The sequence below is a fragment of the Mus caroli genome, chromosome 6 (genome assembly GCF_900094665.2).
Source record: "Mus caroli chromosome 6, CAROLI_EIJ_v1.1, whole genome shotgun sequence".
Classification (NCBI taxonomy): domain Eukaryota; kingdom Metazoa; phylum Chordata; class Mammalia; order Rodentia; family Muridae; genus Mus; species Mus caroli.
In genome coordinates, this window is record NC_034575.1 from 141,810,921 (window position 1) to 141,827,781 (window position 16,861).

The 16,861-nt window shown below is 41.8% G+C and overlaps 1 protein-coding gene across 14 annotated transcripts in view; it reads right to left on the reverse strand.

Annotated features, from left to right (window-relative positions):
- The window catches only part of Sox5 (SRY-box 5), a 938,356-nt gene that overhangs the window by 173,530 nt on the left and 747,965 nt on the right, over positions 1–16,861 (reverse strand). For all 14 annotated transcript variants that reach the window (XM_029478841.1, XM_029478851.1, XM_029478846.1 and 11 more), the window contains one exon: positions 12,151–12,219. In XM_029478841.1, the coding sequence (XP_029334701.1) occupies positions 12,151–12,219 (69 nt within the window). The remainder of the gene's footprint in view (positions 1–12,150; positions 12,220–16,861) is intronic.

Genomic DNA, 16,861 nt, shown 5'->3' on the forward strand with positions numbered 1-16,861 from the left:
AAGAGAGAAAGAGAGAAAAAAGAAGGAAGGAAGGAAGGAAGGAAGGAAGGAAGGAAGGAAGGAAGGAAGGAAGGAAGGAAGGAAGGGCGAGAGAGCACTGGGGAGTTGGAGCCTGGATTAAGATTGCATTTAGCTAGCTCTGTAAGTGCCTAAGGACTCACAGCCACCTACAGATGGTTGTGGTTGGACCTTGTTCTAGAATATTATTCTCCTGCTTACTCAGAAGCTTATCTCCTGAGCACACCCAACGTTTACTGCTTAACACCGAGTAGTCGTTTTCTTTCATCTCAGAGCCTCTGGAGATGCATTGACTAACGAGTTTAGTCCACTCCATCTCAGAGTCCAGCTAGAAAGTTAGGAGAGTTAACTCTGAGTGTGATTATTGTGCCCTTACATTCAGATCAAGCAGTGGGACCCAAAATGTAGTCTGACAGATACAAGTGTGTTTATGGGTGATCCCACTGAAATCAGTTCTGCATGGTTGGCACTGGAAAGCTGAGATTCATTGAGGTCATTGCCTGCCCTTATTAAGGCTCCAAAGAATAATAAAGTGTATTAATACTCAAATGGAGTATGTGGAAAATAAATGTCCTAAGTATACAACTGTAGGTCATATGACCTAGTCACTGAGTATCCAAAAGAGTCCTTTTTAGAATTTTCTTCCAATTGTGAAACTTATATTCAGGGGATCTAAATCTACAGGTCTTCTTTAGAATTATCTCAGTACTGTGCATAAAATGAAAGGAAAAAATATTTCCAACTCTCTTTAATAAGCATACTATTTTCAGCTAGGCATGGCAAAAATATTTTAAGTATACCTTCTAAATATTAGGTATTTTTAGGGGGAGGGAAGGAGAGTGTGAACTGTGACTCCTCAGGTAGGAGATGACTACCTGTGTCATGGGATGTTGTCACCTTTGTGACTTGGGTGATTCCAGGTATCACTGGGTCAAAGGTAACTGCTTATAGAGATATCATGTGTGTCTACAGAGACACATTTTTAAATACAGTGTTTCCAGCTAATTGTAGATTCCGACACAAATGCGCCCATATTGTGTAACCATTGCTTCATCTCTTGAATCACGGCCTTAACTACAATGCATTTCCTTTCAGCTCTTTGTAGCTATTTGCTTGTGGGATAATTTCTATGTCTCTCCGTCGCCACATACGCAACACCACCGTTTTATATACATTACTTCATTGTCAAATGTCTTTTTAGTGCTTCTGGGCCTGACTGATGTAAGATGTTATTTTGAACATGCCAGAGCATCTAAACGGCTCGGTCTTTTCTTCTCAGCCTGCGTTCTTTGATAAGTGGCGAAGCTTCCCACTTATCAGTCACTCAAAGTGACTGTCCCTGTCAGTTGTGTACAAAGCGCAATCAGTTTGGAGGCTGAGACACCGGCACTTTTCTTCTCAGCTTGAAGCAAACACATTTTGACTGCTAGTCATTCAATTTTAAAGCATCCTCAATTAGGGGCGGATGAAGATATAAAGAAAACACATTCTAAACACCTCTACCAGGCAGGGGAAGAATTTTATTGTTATCTCTTGATTTACCTTACCACAGCCCCATCCCGCCTCCTTTTCTGGCTGTGTGACATGGGTGCTCATGACAACACAACATCTCTCATGAAAAGGTGGCATCAATAAATCATAGTAACACTCAGGACAGTTCTGTGCTAGCTCTCTCTCTCTCTCTCTCTCTCTCTCTCTCTCTCTCTCTCTCATCACTCCACAATAAAATAATTTCAAGGTCTTAAAACTCAATTTTTAAGACCCATTCTATTCATTTCTGCCTGACATTTTGATCAACGAAAATACAGAATGTCCTAGGACAATGAGAAGAAAAGCCAGAGGAGAAGAGAAATCATCAGAGGGGGAAATAAAATATAAAGGATAGAAAACCCGATTAGGAAACGCATCACAAGGCTCAGCAGCAGGTGTCCATGTAGGTGCTGGGCCAGGAAAGTACAATGTGGAAATTGAAACAGAAATTAGATTGTATCCACAAACTAATGGTGGCCATGAAAAGCAGTGTGTGTGTGTGTGTGTGTGTGTGTGTGTGTGTGTGTCTGTGTGTGTCTATGTGTGTCTGTGTGTGTCTGTGTGTGTGTCTGTGTCTGTGTCTGTTTGTGTCTGTGTCTGTGTATACATCAACATATGTGGCAAATTTTAGTTTACATGGGTCTGCAATGTAGTATGTATGTATGATATTAAAATACAGTATTAATTTTGTCATGCATATGTTTATAATATGACAGACAGTTTGCCTGTGCTAATTTCTTACTTAGGTATTAGAGTTGGATCAAGAACAACAACAGTAAAATGCCAATAGTTATTTTCTATGAACTCGGAATCGTAGGTTTCGCAGAGCTGATAAATGAAGAGTTAGTTCTAGGCGATGCTTACACACGTGGGACATGTCTTCCTTATGTATAAATATTTACTTTCTCCACTTACAAAAGAACTGTCTCTACTTCTGTTTACTGCAGAAAGCAAAGCTAAATTACTCTCTTAAAACAAATCCTGTCACATTTGCCAATTTGCTGGGTTTATTATGTTTGATAAGTCTAGTTTGTCTCAGTTTCAGTGATTATCTGAATTAAATTGCTCTTCAGTACACTTCAAGTAGAGAGAGGGAGACAGTGCGTTTTCAGTCTATAAAGTGTTGAACTGTCAAGGTATCAGCAAAATGCACCCACAAATAAGTCAATATAATAAAATATTTAAATAGAAATATGCTATTATTGTCATACTTAGTCTCTTCAATACTACATGATGGGTAATGTGTTCTAATTAGATCTTTCATGGACTCCTTCATCCCATCAACATCTTTATGTCATTCATTACCAGGACACCATTCCAGGTACTTGGTTATACCTAAGAGAGACAGAACCTTTGACCCTAAAGAAATGACTGCAAATGTGTACTAGCCATATGAAAGCAGGCAAAGGCAGAAACCATGGAGCAAATGCACTTGCTCACATGGTATAAAGTCATATGCAAGCAGAGTAAGAACTCAGAGTACTGGGGGGTTAGAGGCCACCCCCAAAATGACCACATTCAGAGAGTCTTGTGTGAACAAAGTCTCAGCTACAAGACATGAGGTCAAGAGAGCACGTCACGGTGTGGCAATGTCAAGGACCCACACACTCATTCTAGAATTTTCCTGGTCTGTTTCTAAAAGCCAGGGAGGGTTTATCTTCAGAGTCAGGAGGGTGAGAGGATGGCATTGAGACAGTGGCAGAGACTCAATCTACTGGATCGGGCTGAGGAGTATACGTTTATTAATGACATCCTTTTGTGTATGCTTAGAGAATATCCAGATTGAAAATATCACACTAGCAGCTGTTGTGGATTTGGTCTGATGCTCCTTGTATTGTGTTAATCTGATCCCTAAAACTGCATGAGAATCCACAAGTTTGTACATAAGAAACAGAGGGAACCCTTCCCCCACTCTGCTTTGATTGTTAAGTAATGGTGCCTGCAGCCAATGGCTGGGCAGGGGGACAGAGGCAGGACTTTTAGGATTCCCAGGCAAGAGACCAAGGTAGAAGGAAAGAGATAGCCACCATGCCGGGGGAAGGAAGAGACATAATGAGCCTTAGAGGTGCAGGAGACAGAGAGATAGTGCCGTGTAGGTGCAGGGTTGCAGGTCTGGGTCCAGGGCAGCAAAGATGGAATATAGATTTTTCATAAGTAACTCAGGAATATTGGAGAGGGGTACATCAGCCACATGGAGGTTAGAAAGTGGCCCATCCATTGAGCTGTTTAAGGAATATCCAAATATAAAGGCGGTGTGTGTGTGTGTGTGTGTGTGTGTGTGTGTGTGTGTGTTTCATTCAGGAACCCAGAACATTGGGGTGGGTAGTGAGGACCACACATAGAACTGCCGCGGCCACCAGTATCACTTTGAATAGCATTAATTGGGTTCAGCTAGAAACAACAACACGTTAAGATCTACTTCAATGGTCTCTGGTGGCTAGTTTTGGTCCTCAGTTTGAACAGTGAAGGGATGCTAAAGGGATCAGTGATGCATGCTCAATGTGTCGACGTTATTTCCAGAGAATCAGACCACAAGGGAGAGGGCCTCATCAATGGAGTTTTCTCTTAAACGAGTGATTAACTAATGGTAATATTGATTGGTGGTCACAAACTGAAGGTGTGGCCTTGTGGGAGGAAATACGTCACCAAATCACTTCTTCGGGTGCTCATCTTGGTCCTTCCTACATCCCCTTCTTTCTGCTTCTTGCCTAGGAAGGAATGAAGTTCAGCCACCTCTGCATACCCCTGCCACTCAAGCAAAAGGGGGAAAAGCAAGCCAGAATGGGCTCTCTGAATCCATGAGCCCAAATAAATCCTTCTTTTTTTGTTTTTGTCAGGTTTCTGGGTGGGGTGTATCCAGGTAACTAGTACTGGAGATGAGGAAGAGATTCGGTGGTAGACGGTGAGGACTGTGGCAATCAGCTAAAGGAGAGGTGTTAGGAAGAGATTCGGTGGTAGACAGTGAGGACTGTGGCAATCAGCTAAAGGAGAGGTGGTAGCAACCTCGGTTAGAAAGCCAGTGCAAAAAGCTGGAGAAACAATCGGTTCTAAAGAGACAGCCAGAATTAATGGGCTTGAAAAAAGGAAAATTAGGCTATCTCCTAAGTGAGACACAAACAGTCCCAGATTCAGCAATGTTCAGATTAGCACAGAACGGACTTTAGGAGATCGATCATTAAAGGCTATGTTCTAGAAAACTGGGGGTTGAGGTACAGTTAAGCATCCATTTGAATAAGCTAGAGAGGCAGTGGGATATGCACTCAAGTTGAAGAGAGAGGACTTTAAACTAAGCAGTGGAATATTTCTCTTAAAATGCTGTGTAAACCTTCTGCAACAAGGAACCCAGGTCAGGGCATGGAAAGACTCAGGGGATGAAGCACCATGGAGGTAGAACCACCCTTTATAAATGGCAAATGGTGGAACACTTCACAAAACAAAGCTGAAGCATGGCATAGGAAGCTAGTGTGTGTGTGTGTGTGTGTGTGTGTGTGTGTGTGTGTGTGTATGTATGCATGTTTATGTGTGTATGTGTGTGTGTGTATGTATATGTGTGTATGTGTGTATGTTTATATGTGTCTATGTATGTGTATATGTGTATGTATGTGAGTGTATGTATGCATGTTTGTGTCTATTTGTGTGTATGCATGTGTGTGTACGTATGTGTGTATGTATGTGTATATGTATGTTAGTGTGTGTGTATGTGTATGTGTGCATGTGTGTATGTATGTGTATGTGTATATGTATGTATGTGTATATGTGTGTATGTGTATAAGTATATGTGTGTATGTGTATATGTTATGTGTGTGCATGTGTGTATGTGTGTATGTATATGTGTGTATGCATGTTTGCATGTGTGTATATGTATGTGTGTTACCTGAATAGTATCACAAGGAAGAAAAGCAAGTCATGTTTACCAAGTGTTGCTTTGCACTTAAGAATGATGGTGACTGAGAATCCACTGCATCCTGAACATTCAATGTGGTACTCCTCCTTCATAGTGAAAACAGAGACAATGCTTGTGACTCCAGGTATTCTTAACTCCTTAGTATCCAGTGACTTTTATTTCATTTCTGAAGAAAAAACTACGACATGATAAGCTTGCTTCATATTTCAAGCTTTCCAATTATGTTCCCAGGGTCTTAGCCAAGAACCAATGGATCTTCATTATAAGCACATATGTGCACGTGAACATACATACACATAGAATAAAAGCATTCATTAGTTTTACTTTGTTTACAGGCTTCATGAATACTCAACAGCAAAAGCTAAAAAGCATACAAGAAAGCTCTGTGTCTAGAAGCCAATTCACCTTTCCCCTGGGCTGTGGGTGTCTGGGGTACAGGTTCTGACCCATGACGTCTGTGTGTTCTTTATGCACTCGCTCACCTGCTAACATTCTGCTAATTTCACTGCCTTCTAATTGACTATTTTGTGAATTCTCTTTAGAAAGGAAGTGCAGCACTCTGCATTGTGGCTCCTCCACCCAGGAGTGTTTCTTTTGCCACCCCACAGAGGCAAAATAAACAGAAGCTGGGGCTCACTTCAGGTCAGCTTTGACTTCTGCCCTGAATTCTGTTTGCTTTGGTCTGTGCTGTTTCCACTGGTGACAGGCATGTCCCCATGGTCTTTTCTAAGTGCATACAGGCTCTACTTTGTAAATTGATGAGATGTGGATTACAGAGCAAGAGACAGGGGTCAACTAACTCTGTCCACAGGTAGAAACCAGGAAAAAGCTAGGGCTCATGGGAAACCCATTGTCACTTTTTTTCTGGGCTGGACTCTGTTGTCCTATATAATGGCCACATTTGAAACTTTTGAAAGAGTAGCTCATCAGATAAAGGGTAGGCTTGGATGTGATGATCCAAGTGCAGTTCCCTGCAGACTCTTCTGGTCCAAGTTTCTGCAATACTAACTACAGATGAAAGAATTATTTGAAGAGAAAAATGGCCCCACACAGAAAGAAGGGAAGGAAGGAAGGAAGGAAGGAAGGAAGGAAGGAAGGAAGGAAGAGAGGGAGGAAGAGAGGGAGGGAGGGAGGGAGGAAGGAAGGAAGGGAGAAAGGAAGGGACTTCCTCAGGTAAAACATCTCCCTTTCTCCATCCCACTCCCCCCATCTTTTTTGGTAAAGAGCACAAGTTAGGTTTTGTTTCAAAATCCAGCTTAGAACTTCCGAGTACTGTTATTAACATAAATTCAATATAGTTATTATCTTAAGAGGAATGCAGGCATCACTTTTATAGTATATTAACGATAATAATGTGAACAAGTTTAAAAAATCATAGTGACAACCTTTTATTCCTTTCCAGAAACAACCAAGACTCTTCAATAAATCCATCCCAAATGAAAGAGCAAGAGAGCAACAGAGAGTGGGGGTTCTGGAGAGTCGCCTTATTCTTAAGGCTTTGCAGACATTTAAGGAGACACTGAGGTTAAAACCGTGAAGAGAAAACTTGGAATAGCAAGACATGGTGTAGAAAGTTGCCAGATGCCCTGACAATCCATCTCTTTATATTTAAATGTGAATATTGCCTGATTTCTAACTGTCAGGAAGACTTGTAGATAACACACACACACACACACACACACACACACACACACACACACACACACATATATATATATATATATATATATATATATATATATATATAATATCAGATATTCAGAGAATATATAGGGGAAATAGCAAGTGACTTCTGGGAGAGAGGCTTCCCTTGTCTGACAGGGCAGGGGCCAAGAGACTTGACTCAACAAGAATGCAGGTATGAAGAAGCTGAGGTAAATAGGAGGGCTATAATAATGTAGTAGACACATACTATACTGTGAGGTTCCAGCAGAGCTGGAAGAAGATGACCTCAAACTTATGGTAATCCTCCTGCCTCCATGTCCATCACACTAAGATGACAGATGCAAACCACCAGACTAGAGTTGTATTTTTTATGTAGAGATAAAGAATAGGGGCCTATTGAAAAGTAAATAAATATAGTCTAGAGGTCCAGGCTCAACATGGTTGCTTTCATTATTTTGGGAACTCATATTGCCATGTAATATGTGCTTTATTGATAGACATGATGATATAGATGTAACATGTGCTTTATTGATAGATATGATGATATAGATGCATACCAACCTGCTGTTCTCTCTCCCTAGAGAGAGGGGATGGGGTTGCCTGAAACCCTGTCTCTAGATTATTGCCAGCAGACTTCTTAAAGTAGAAAATTCACAGGGGCTCCAGGTATCTCTTCTGAAGAGAAGCCCAGAACTATAAACCTGCCATCTGTTGGGTCCCCTTGTTTCTCTGTCAGGACATAACACCTTTCTGCCCAAGTAGCTCTGCTTGCAGAAACTGAAGGACAGATTAGCAAGTAGGTAGGTAGCTCTTGATGAGATTTCTACCTCCTCATGTCTTTCCTCTTCTAGGTACCTATACACATATGGTCCATTCATGGGATTTGCACTTCAAATACTCCAATATTAGCTGGAACTCAAGGGGTTAATGCATTCCCTTCTCAGGCTGAAATGCAACCTTAATGGCCTGCTGTTTATTCTTGGCATTTCCAGTCTCCCAAAGAGACAAGGTTACCTTGTAATCTCTTTGTGCTCATGTATGTGTGGGGGGTCTTATTGAGGGAGTAAAATGACCCTGACTTACCACATTCAGAGAAAGAAATCACAAATCAGCAGGCCAGCCAAGCACGATTATGTCACTGCTAACATTATTATATTTTCAATACGGTATTTCAGTAGGTTTCTTTCTGCATAATAATTTATCAAGAATTACCCAAATTCTAATGAGCTCAGAGAACTTTGGCTCCAATAAAATGAAGCCTTTATCATAAATTGGTTGAACCCATGACTGCAACTTAATCATTCAATTGTACCTAAGTGAACTTGCATTTTGACTTTGTAAGCTTAAATTTCTAGGGGCCGAGGGGAGCATTTTCAAAGTTGGGTCATTAAGCCTTAAATGGCAGGCTAGTGGTAGGATAGAAATGAATGGGGTCAAAACTTAGGATGTTCGAAAGTAGCTACTGTCCCCAGTTCTCAGACTCTGGAAAAACAAACCTTAAGTGTTTCAGATCACAAGTATGATCATTAGAGATGGGTGCAGTATAAGCTTCCTAGGAGAATGTCTCGAAATTCTAAAATCCAACCAATCTGGAACATTGTACGATCAATTTTGGTGATGAATCAAAAAAGACTGTGTACATTCGTATGTGTGGGGACATTTGTGTGTATATATGTATGGTCCTATATAATGCAGGTACATGGATATGTGTCTCTCTACGTGTGTGTGTGTGTGTGTGTGCCATGGGTATGTTATATGTATATGCTTGTGTGTATATGTATTTGTGTCTGTGTATGACTATGTATGCTTACTACTCATCGGGAACATCAGGGGAACGGAGTGCTTCCTTCCCTCCCACAGAGCCCTGGGCAGAGTCAATGAGCCAGAGCTGTGACTAATCCTGCTTTCTTACCTATGGATCAAAAACCATTAACATCAGATTACAAATGACTAATTCTTTTCTCCAGAAGAGAACACAATGAGCAATGGTTTAAAAGTTGGTCAGAGCAGAAGATGAGTAAATTATGTGATTCTCTTAAAGTGTAAACATGATGTCCTGTATGAGATCACAAGACAATTGCATCTGAAAAGTTTCAGGTTATCTTAAAATATATGAAAGGACTTTACCACTCGATCACTGTTGGGTTAATGCTGTTTACTATCAAGAAAATGACATTCGACCCAGTGCTGTTAAAAATGGGCAAAAATTCATAAACTAAGGCACCATCTAAACACCTCCCCCAAAGCTACAGAGACTCTGTCTCCTCAAATGTCCCAACAAGGACAGAAATGCACATCTCTGGGGACAATGATTTGTTGTCATAGAAAAGATGAGTGGAGGTCACTTATTTTCCTGTCTCGTACAGTGACCCAGGTCAAGATGGACCACCAGCCCTGGTTCATTACATGAAACAGAGTAACATCCACATCAGAGAGAGAGAGAGAGAGAGAGAGAGAGAGAGAGAGAGAGAGAGAGAGAGAGAGAGAGAGAGAGAGAGAGAGAGAGAGAGAGAGAGAGAGAGAGAGAGAGAGAGAGTTACTGTAAAGAGAGAATCAGGAAACACACTATAAGAAGTTATTACTGTAGAAAGTTCAAGTAGAAGAAAAAAGGAAAAGCCAGGAACAACGCAAGTTTCTAAAACAAAAGAAAACAGAAACAACCCTGGGGAGATGGCTTTTCCTGTAATCTTTGTAAGTGCCACTTTCTGTGTTATTGTGCCCGAAATGCTGAACACAACAGGTGGACATACAAACTGTCATTCTTTTAAGGCTAAGAGGTGAGCTTTTTAGGAGATACTGCTACTGTGTAGAAAAAAAGAAGGCTGGCTCCTCCATGGCCTAGCCTAACTTCTTATAAAGACCTAAATGTTCTTGCGGGAAGATGGAAGGTTCTTGTTATGACAATATTTTGTTTACAGAGATCAGTGTTTGTGATCAAAACATAACAGAAGCCTTTAATTCGTCTTTTAACCTCAAGGAGTCATGTGAATAGTCCTGTCAGAAGAAGTTAACCCCAGTAGCCCTCTATCAAGAAACATACAAAAAGAATATGCAATCCAATTAAAATTATGAATTTCTGAGCAAATGTTGCTTCTAAGAGCCATAAAAACGTTTCATAAACAATTGACTCTCAGAAGTTTAAGGAAATCATCAGTTCATGTGCGAATCTGTGTTGGGTTTTCCCTCAGAATTATAAGCAAATCCAGAACAAGGCTTATCTTCATTCTGTCCATAAGAGTTGAGAAGATAGAATTCCTAGGTCAAGCGTGATTCTAAGAGAATTCACTCATTTCCTTCAGTTGAAAGATATTTTTCAAGTGGGTATAAAAGATGCCTCAACTAACCTCACCTTCAGAGAGATCACAGTAAAGACAAAGGCAAATACTGAGCAATAGCATCAGTTTGTCCTGTAACAAGAGCATCAGTTTGTCCTGTAACACGCCAGCCAGGACTGTGTGACGCTCTCTAGCTGCAAGTCTTTAAAAAAAAAAAACAAAAAATGTCTAGTTCACTGAACACAGCTGTCTAGCCCAGGGTTAATGGCAGCAAATGCCTTTGTTAATAGGTAGACCACTTAAGTGACTTTAGTGTTTGAAGTTACAACAAAGAGTTTCAGGGGCTGCCTAATTGTGGCTAAGATAACTGTACAGCTCAGTGTTCCGTGATGTGGTAACTGGAACACAGGGCTTTGTGAGGGTGGCCCCAGCAACAATGGCACAAAACAGCCCAGAAGGCACACCGGGCATGAGTAAGTCCTGGTGGAATGTGGATCTCTATGTGGTGCAGCAACAGAAGACTGAGATCAGAATATTAGATAAGTATTTTCAGACAGCAAATGCAATTTAAGCTATGGAAGTTCTTGCCTAAGGTGGACCATGAAAGGGTAAACGCTAGCCCACATGGTGTAGGATAAGAGAGTAGCTGACCCCATAAGATAAAATGAGAGAAATGTAGTTAACAAATAATTCAAAGCCCCATGGGTAACTGAATGAAATGGGTTTTACATTTGCTTCTATGATGTTTACAGTATAAAATGCTATGCCCTCCAGAGAAAAATTCAAGAGAATGATAAATTTCTTCTCAGGTAAGAAAAATAATTTAATCCTGGACCTAACTGTTGTGTCCAGACAGATACTACTTGAAGTTAGAGTACTGGCCCATGTACTGCATCCTTGGACAGTAGGTTTCAAGTGCTCAGCAGATGCCCTACATCCTGACCCTATGGGGCAGGTGATGCTTGTTGCCTTTGTATTGTTTGAGATGATGTAACCTAAGATGATGAGTCTTATGTAACCTAAGCAAGCCTGGAACTCCTGGGCACCTCTGGGTGATAGAATCCCACATCGCTAGACTCTGATGCTGGACTTTTCATGATGGTATGTATCATTTACTCTCCAAATCTCTAAGATGTTAAGTGCTATCAGGAAAGACAGCTCAACATGGACAAAGTGCGTGTCTCTAGTGAATATGAGAGAAGAAGTGTGGTGATTAATTTCCTCACTCACTACCATGTCAGGCACCTTTCTTATTAATGCCCTTAAACATTGTAAATACAGAATAAAAGTGGACCTGGCTTCCCCAGGCAATACCACCTTCAGATCTGCCACACACTGGTTCTTTGCCCTCTCTGTGCCCTTCTAGGTTTAAGTAGAAGCAGAACCTCTGAGTTTCTAACCAAAACCCAGCTGTAGCGTTCTGCTGGGTCCTTGCACCTACCCCACTAGGAATGTCTACAGCTTCATCTTCTAACACTAAAGCATGTGGCAGTGAGGTAGCACTCTTATGGTGAGCCCTCCTAGGCATGAGGTAGACATCACTGGCAACTTCCTTAGAGATTCTGTCAGATAAGGTCTGGTCTGTAACAGAGCCACCACTTGAAAGCTGCACCACACAGACAACATAGAGAGAATTAGGCCAGAAGTGACTTCCAGCTTGGGGGGGGGGGGTGTGTGTCACCTCCATTAAATTATATCAGACTGAGAAATGACGGGACTCTCTTTAAGTGGGAGGGTGCTGAGATGCTGATCTCTGACCTGGATCTGTTGCTGAAGCAAGTTGATTTTGTGTTGTTGCTGCAGAAGCTGCTGCTGTTGCCTCGCGATCTGTGGAGAAACAGAGAACACTGACAACACAGGGTAGGATAGACCAACCTTCTGCCCACTGCAGTTGGATCTGACACCAGCTGAAAGATGGAAGCACCGCCCTTCCATGAACTGAGTTGTCAGCATTTCATCCTTAAGCACAATCAAGAGAGACATTCCGTCTCAGCAACCAGGTACACCTTGTTTAAAGCCTAAACGGTGCCTCGTAGCAGTAAGACATGGGAGGGTTTCAATTATTAGTCTCCATAGCGATGTATCAACAGCACTGACAATCATTCTGTAGAGAAAGAGCTTGCCAAAAAGGAGGGGTTGCTAGGAAAGAGTTCAGAGTAGCCCTAGGTATCAAAGATACTAGTACCGTCGTTGAGGTTCTGGACTCTGGTTTAGAGTAAATACTCTTCTCATTTTGGCCTCGCACAAGCTTAAGTAGCAGTCTTTCACCTCCTACTGTAAGCTGCACACTAATGTCACCTCTATCTCTCCCTTTCAGAATGTGTCATCCGTACCCTCTCAATCCAATTAGAAGTCCACCCTCCAGTGCTTTTGCTCTTACGTTTTCTTTCCTGGCTCTATGACCCGACCCTCTCTTGTTTCGATTCTACACCGTAATGAAATGTGTCACTCTTCAAAGATTTAATGTAAATGTTTTCCCACCGTGTCCACTTTCATCCATGTGCCAACTGTGTCTGTGCTCATTCTCATGACCAACACTTGGGTTTCAAGCTTCAGACACATCTATCCATGCCCATACTCAACACATATTCAAGGATGCTTCAGCTTCAACAGGTCTAACTTTGGGAGAGATCCAGAACTGCCTATGATTGCCCTGGGGGTTTTCCAACTGAGGGAAGAGCAGCCACATCCCACTTACACACACTCAGCCTATTCTCTGTGACCTTAGTACTACTGACACTGCAAGCTACGACTCCATGGGACTCGGTATTTGTTTAGCAACTGCCTGTTCATAGGAAACGCCTAAGAATGCAGGAAAGGCAGACCACACACATGTCTGTGCACATCTGCCAAACATGAATGTATATTTGCAAGACCAAGAGGTGTAGTAGTGACAGTTTCAAGTACTGTAGTATTTAAAGGAAACTCAAGAAAGGCAGCCTCAGACCTCTAGACAACTGTACATCATAGACTTAGAAGGAAGACTGGATTCTCCTACATCATTTTTATTACTTTCCTTTACATTTCCTTACATTTCCTTTAACTTCTGTCTTAGAAAGTTGAGGCTAAAAGGTAAACGGAAGGGTGGGTCTCCATGACTACAGGACTGACTCTGTAATTCCTTTCATGGCTGCAGAACACACTCTGTCATTCCTTACAACCCTCATGGCTACCTCAGAGAAAAGAGCATTTCTTCTCTTCTGAAGGCAAGTAAGAGGAAAGGTGAGCTTTTATGTGCTTGTTTCTTTGTTTGAGGAATATAATCTCTCTGCTAAAGTTTGGTTGTCTCTAATATAGCATCTCCTCATCTGACACTTATTTCCTTACAAAGGTACCACAAGAAACATGTCAAGAAGCTGGCCATTTAAACCCCTCTCTCCTGGCTCCTGTTCTAAGCCAGAATCTAAGCTGGATGGATGTAACAACCTCCTATTCATTGTTCTTTGGTTTCTGCTCTTTCTTCCCCTGCTCTATTATAGGCTAGTGTCCATATATAGATTTTTTTAAAAAGAAATAGCATGTCATGCTATTCATCTTTTTAAAACCCTTCTGCCCCACTCAAGAGTACAAGGCAGAGACCACACCATGACTGCAAGCCCATAGACTCTGCTCTCCTGCTTCTCCATGTTATCTATCTCTTCCTGTGCTCTGTCATCCCTTGGCAGATCTCTCTCCTGGCATCCTCTGCAGCACACTGAGCTTGCTCTTACTTCTTTCTCATAGTTATTCCTGTATCTGAGCACTTCCTTCAGCCTCCTTTTGGGATGCCCTGGCTGGGTACCCACGTGGCTTGCCCCTTCACCTTCTACAGAGCTCTGTTCATGTGCTATTTGGACAGTTGGCCGCAGGCAGAGATTTTATCAAAGCATGACTTTGCAATCCCCTGCTTTGTACTTCCCAACCCCCATCAAAATGTCCAGTAGCTCATTGGGGTGGGAGTGGGGGATTATGTCCTTCAAAACTTCTAATAACTAAATCAGAACCTGATTAATACGGATTTGTTGAACAGATAGTCATGGACTAAAGCTCAGACTCTGGTGGGAAGGCTGATATGTCAGGTAAAAATACCTCAATGTTTGTTAGGTCCATAACCATTAGTATATGCAAAGGGATGGCATCCTAAGCTGGGTGAGAACGCCAATAAGTCTGGGAAAGCTAACTTCATCTCTGTCTCTGTTTCTGTTTCTTTCTCTGTCTCTCTCTGTCTCTCTGTCTCTCTCTGTCTCTCTCTGTCTGTCTGTCTGTCTGTCTCTCTCTCTCTCTCTCTCTCTCTCTATATATATATATATATATATATATATATGCATATATGTATACATATATATGTGTGTGTAATCTTTCTCTTTGTTTTGGAATATATATATATATACATATACATATATATGATTATTCATCTATCTATATCTTTTTCCTTGTGTTGGAGAGGGGCAGGACAACCTTGGATATTGTTCTTCTAACGCTGCCCACTATACTCTTTGAAACTGGGTCTTTCATTGTTCAGAGACTTTCCAGTAGATTAGGCTGACTGGTCAACTGGCCTTAGGAAACCACCTGCCTCAGCACTGGGCTTACAACCATAAACCACCACACCTGGCTTTCTTAGGAGGGCTCTCAAAGATTGAAGTCAGGCAAAAAAAAATAAAATAAAGATTGAAATCAGGCATCATATGAAGGAGTCAAACAGTTAACAGACCGAGCTGACTCCAAAGCTCTTTCCCCTAATCTTACAGAAGAGGATCTATGAATGTAGAGTTGGGTTGCTAATGCCTGTTTGAGACAAATGTCCAGACTGGGAGAGCATTTTGGGTGCCAGAAGCCTGACCTGTACCTGTCCCGAGGGCACTCAAGGCTATGGAGGTAGCATCACAAGGCATCTCTACCACCAGAAAGCACTTTTGGAAAGACCTCAGGGTTACTTCATAAGTTTCCAAGAAAAATGGCAAAGATCTTGGGAAAGGAAAACATTCTAGAATCTGCTGCTGACACTCAGAGATGCGCCAGACTGTACGATGAAATGAGCAAACATCCATTTCTATTATAAAGAGCAAGCTGCCCTCAGGTCCCCCGAGGCAAGCAGGGGACCCGTACAAGGTGAGCCTTCAGTTGGTCTACAGTGGGACTTGGCTGATGGTATAGGAAACCCAAGGACAAAGATTGTCTACTTCTGTCACAGAAAGTTCTCAGAGCTCTTCACAGGGCTAACGAAAGAATACAGGTGCATCCAATAATAGCATGAATACATCTTAAAGGGAAATAATCCTAAGGCATTTTACTGAAAATTAACATATGATGGACATGGTGGGCTCAGCACTTGGGCAGGTGAGCCAAGAGGGCTAAGAATACAGGACAGTCTGGGCTACACAATGAGACATATCAAAATAGTAATGACCATATACAATAGTGACAAAATAATAATAAAAACAATGATAATATAAGTAGAAAAGTAATGGAAAAGAAAATAAAAAGTAAAAACATTAACACCCCACTTGCCAAAAAGAAAACAACAGCAAGAACCACAACAAAACACAAAACAAAGCAGATTCATTTCTCATGAAGCAATAGAGGGGCAGGTGAAGAACGTGTGGAGAATGCCCCATGCCGTTCAAATCATGTTCCCGGACTGCCTTACTTCAAAGCTCCATTGCGTTCTCATTTCTCCCCAGGGTAACACACATTAGCTCCCTTCCTCCCGCTGCTCACTCCACAAGCCTCGTCACTATCGTGTTCCTTCATTCAGAGCTTCTCGCTCGTGCTCATGGTTGGTATCCACGCTGCCTGGCTTAGCGCGTCCTTTATGTGTAAATATAAAACTTCTTGTAGGAGCCACAGCAGGTAACTTAGGGCCTCCCCGTTAGAACCCTGACTCCCTGTTTCAAGCCTATCTATTCTTCAAAGCAAATTTACCTACCGCCATTATTATCCATCCCTTTTCAAAATGTTTCTGCCCTAAATGTTTTCTGAATTTTCCATGGGTTGTTCATTCTGTCACTACATCCGTAATGATTACTTTTTGTGGGTTTTGTGGACTCAGCGTAGTTATCCAGTGCCATGGCGAGGACTGTCTTGCCTCACTATCTCCTACCTCTGTATGACCCCTGCCTACCTATCTCTTCCCTACAACTCTCTTTCTCATATTTACATCTGTTCATTTTGTTTTGTGACCCAGAGATTCTGTGTGACTATGAGATTGGCGCTGTCAATTAGAGCTAGGTAGGCTCAATAACAGGTACACAGGTGAAGATACTGACTGCCCATCCCCCAGACTCTATCAATAGCTAACTGTTTGGCAGTAAGAGGCTGGGCGCCAGCAGCCCCTCAGACATCCACTTGTGTTTGTTTGTAGGAACCGATGCACATGATCACAGTTGGGTTAAGTTCACCATCACAATGGTTATGTCAATTGTAGAGGAGGGCGTTTTACATGGTTCTTTTCTGTGATTGCCCTAACACACTCAGTAAAACTATAATT